General features: G+C 33.9%; 1 protein-coding gene across 1 annotated transcript; it reads left to right on the forward strand.

Moving 5' to 3' along the window:
* Positions 1-403: 403 nt before the first annotated feature.
* On the forward strand, positions 404-1,782 carry LOC117107130 (branched-chain-amino-acid aminotransferase-like protein 2). Its single transcript, XM_033248688.1, has one exon. It carries the CDS (start codon positions 404-406, stop codon positions 1,232-1,234), a length of 831 nt encoding a protein of 276 aa, XP_033104579.1. The 3' UTR covers positions 1,235-1,782.
* The last annotated feature ends 302 nt before the right edge of the window (positions 1,783-2,084 follow it).

Genomic DNA, 2,084 nt, shown 5'->3' on the forward strand with positions numbered 1-2,084 from the left:
GCCTCAGTATGCAACAGTATTTGACGTACATACGTCAGAGATCAATACACCCTCTTCTTAATATTAACATTAATAAAAATAATAATAATATAAATAATAATAATAATAATAATAATAATAATAGTAATAATAATAATAATAATAATGCAATAAAACTTAAAAAGCGCCTATTAAAGTTAAAAAATAACTTGCGACCGGCGCTAAGAGAAAAATTGAAAAACAGCTGCAGAAGAATCCCATAAAAAGAACAGAAACAGATGAGTGGAAATTTCAAAAATAGGTATTCTATGGATTTAAACGACAAGACAGGATTCTCTTCGGACTATTTGTTTTTTAATGTTCTGTCTCTCAAAAATCTGACGTACTATATTACATCATTTTCTTTAAAAAAATTTTCAGGACAATGTCTAACCCAAAGCAAGTTCGTGTGATTCTCTGGACAACCCCGCGCTCACTCTCTACGGCATTCTTAAAAAGTGTGTCTACATTCCAAAACGCCGAGATTTTCCAAGAGCCGTTCGTTTCTGCTGGTCTTTTTGGTCCTGATAGGAACAAGCAATCTACAACAGACGAGATGAATACGTTTCTAGAAAACGCTGAGGGAATGGAGGAATACACATACGATGGCGTTAAAGCGATGCTGGAGATGGAATATCATGACAAACACCTTATATTTTCTAAGGATGGTGGACAGTTTATGCATGGACATTTTGACAAAATTCCGCTTGGCTACAAACATGTATTTTTGACACGTAGGCCAAGTAAAGTACTAATGTCTATCGACCGAATGTTAACAGCCTCAAATACTTTGGCGAAGCATGGGTCTTGTAGATCTACTTTACCAGGAACTCCACATCGTCAGTTGTTCGAACTCATGGAGTATGTGCGCGATATACGTCACCAAGACCCGTTAATCATCGATGGAGACGATCTCCAGATGAAGCCACAACTCGTAATGCGTGCCTTTTGTGATTTTGTTGGTCTATCATATTCTGATAAAATGATGACATGGGAATCCGGACCTGATTCAAGATGGCGTATATCAAATGTAAAGAAGTTAACGAATGAGATAATCGGTTTAGCCCACAAGAAGGCATTCAATAGTACAGGGTTTGACGCACGGATCCCAGAACAAGAACCTTCTTTAGAAGAAATGGATGAAAAGACCAGAACTAGAGTGGTTGAGGCACAGCCATATTATGAAAAGTTAATGGAAATGAAATTAAAAATTTAGGTATTAATGAACTAAAATGTGTTACTCATAATACCAAAGCAGATAAGCAATAGGATAATGAAGAATATTTTGTTTTGTTTTTCTTGTATTTCCTTTTCTTTACATTGTACTAAGTCTAGGCCTATGACTATGATGATGACTACAGTATTATTGTAAACAAACTTAATTGTTAAAGATGCAAACTAGCCATTATGCTGTCCTGCTTTCAATTAAATAAATAGCGTATGGACAGGTTTTCACTGGAACAGTAATGAGCATCTCAAAAAATAATTACCGGTGCTGCTGTAACAAGGGTTTACTTGTGCATATCCATAATCACCCATGCATTTAAAATCAATATCAATAATAACTATTTGGGTTGAAAAAAACTGTATTGACAAAGATAAACAAATTATTTGAAATGGGAAATGGCGTACACATACCAATAATAGCAAGAAGCCAGGCCAATAGGCCAATAATTAGCCGACACTTGCATAAAAAAACCCTTAATGATATTTGACTAGCATTTTCAATGGAAGTGATTTTAATTGTAGTAATATTTCATATACAGTACGCAGGGTTCATACACTTTGAACTTGGGAAAATTCCAAAACTTTTCCAAGAGTTTTCCAGAGCCAAAATGTTGAATTTCCAAAACCATTTCACACAAAAATAATGACACAGAACATTTTTTACAAGGCAACTTTTTCTTTTATTCTTTAAATGAGCGTTCTATTTAGTGAAACAAAAAAAACAAATTATATAAAAATCTTTAATAACTGATATTTTGAAATAATATTGCTTATATACTGCATTGCGGATGAGTAATTGCAGAACAGACTTGTCTAGTCTAAACAAATCCAACTATATA

The sequence above is a fragment of the Anneissia japonica genome, unplaced genomic scaffold, assembly GCF_011630105.1.
Source record: "Anneissia japonica isolate Jap-2015-1 unplaced genomic scaffold, ASM1163010v1 scaffold186573_len2111_cov232, whole genome shotgun sequence".
NCBI lineage: Eukaryota > Metazoa > Echinodermata > Crinoidea > Comatulida > Comatulidae > Anneissia > Anneissia japonica.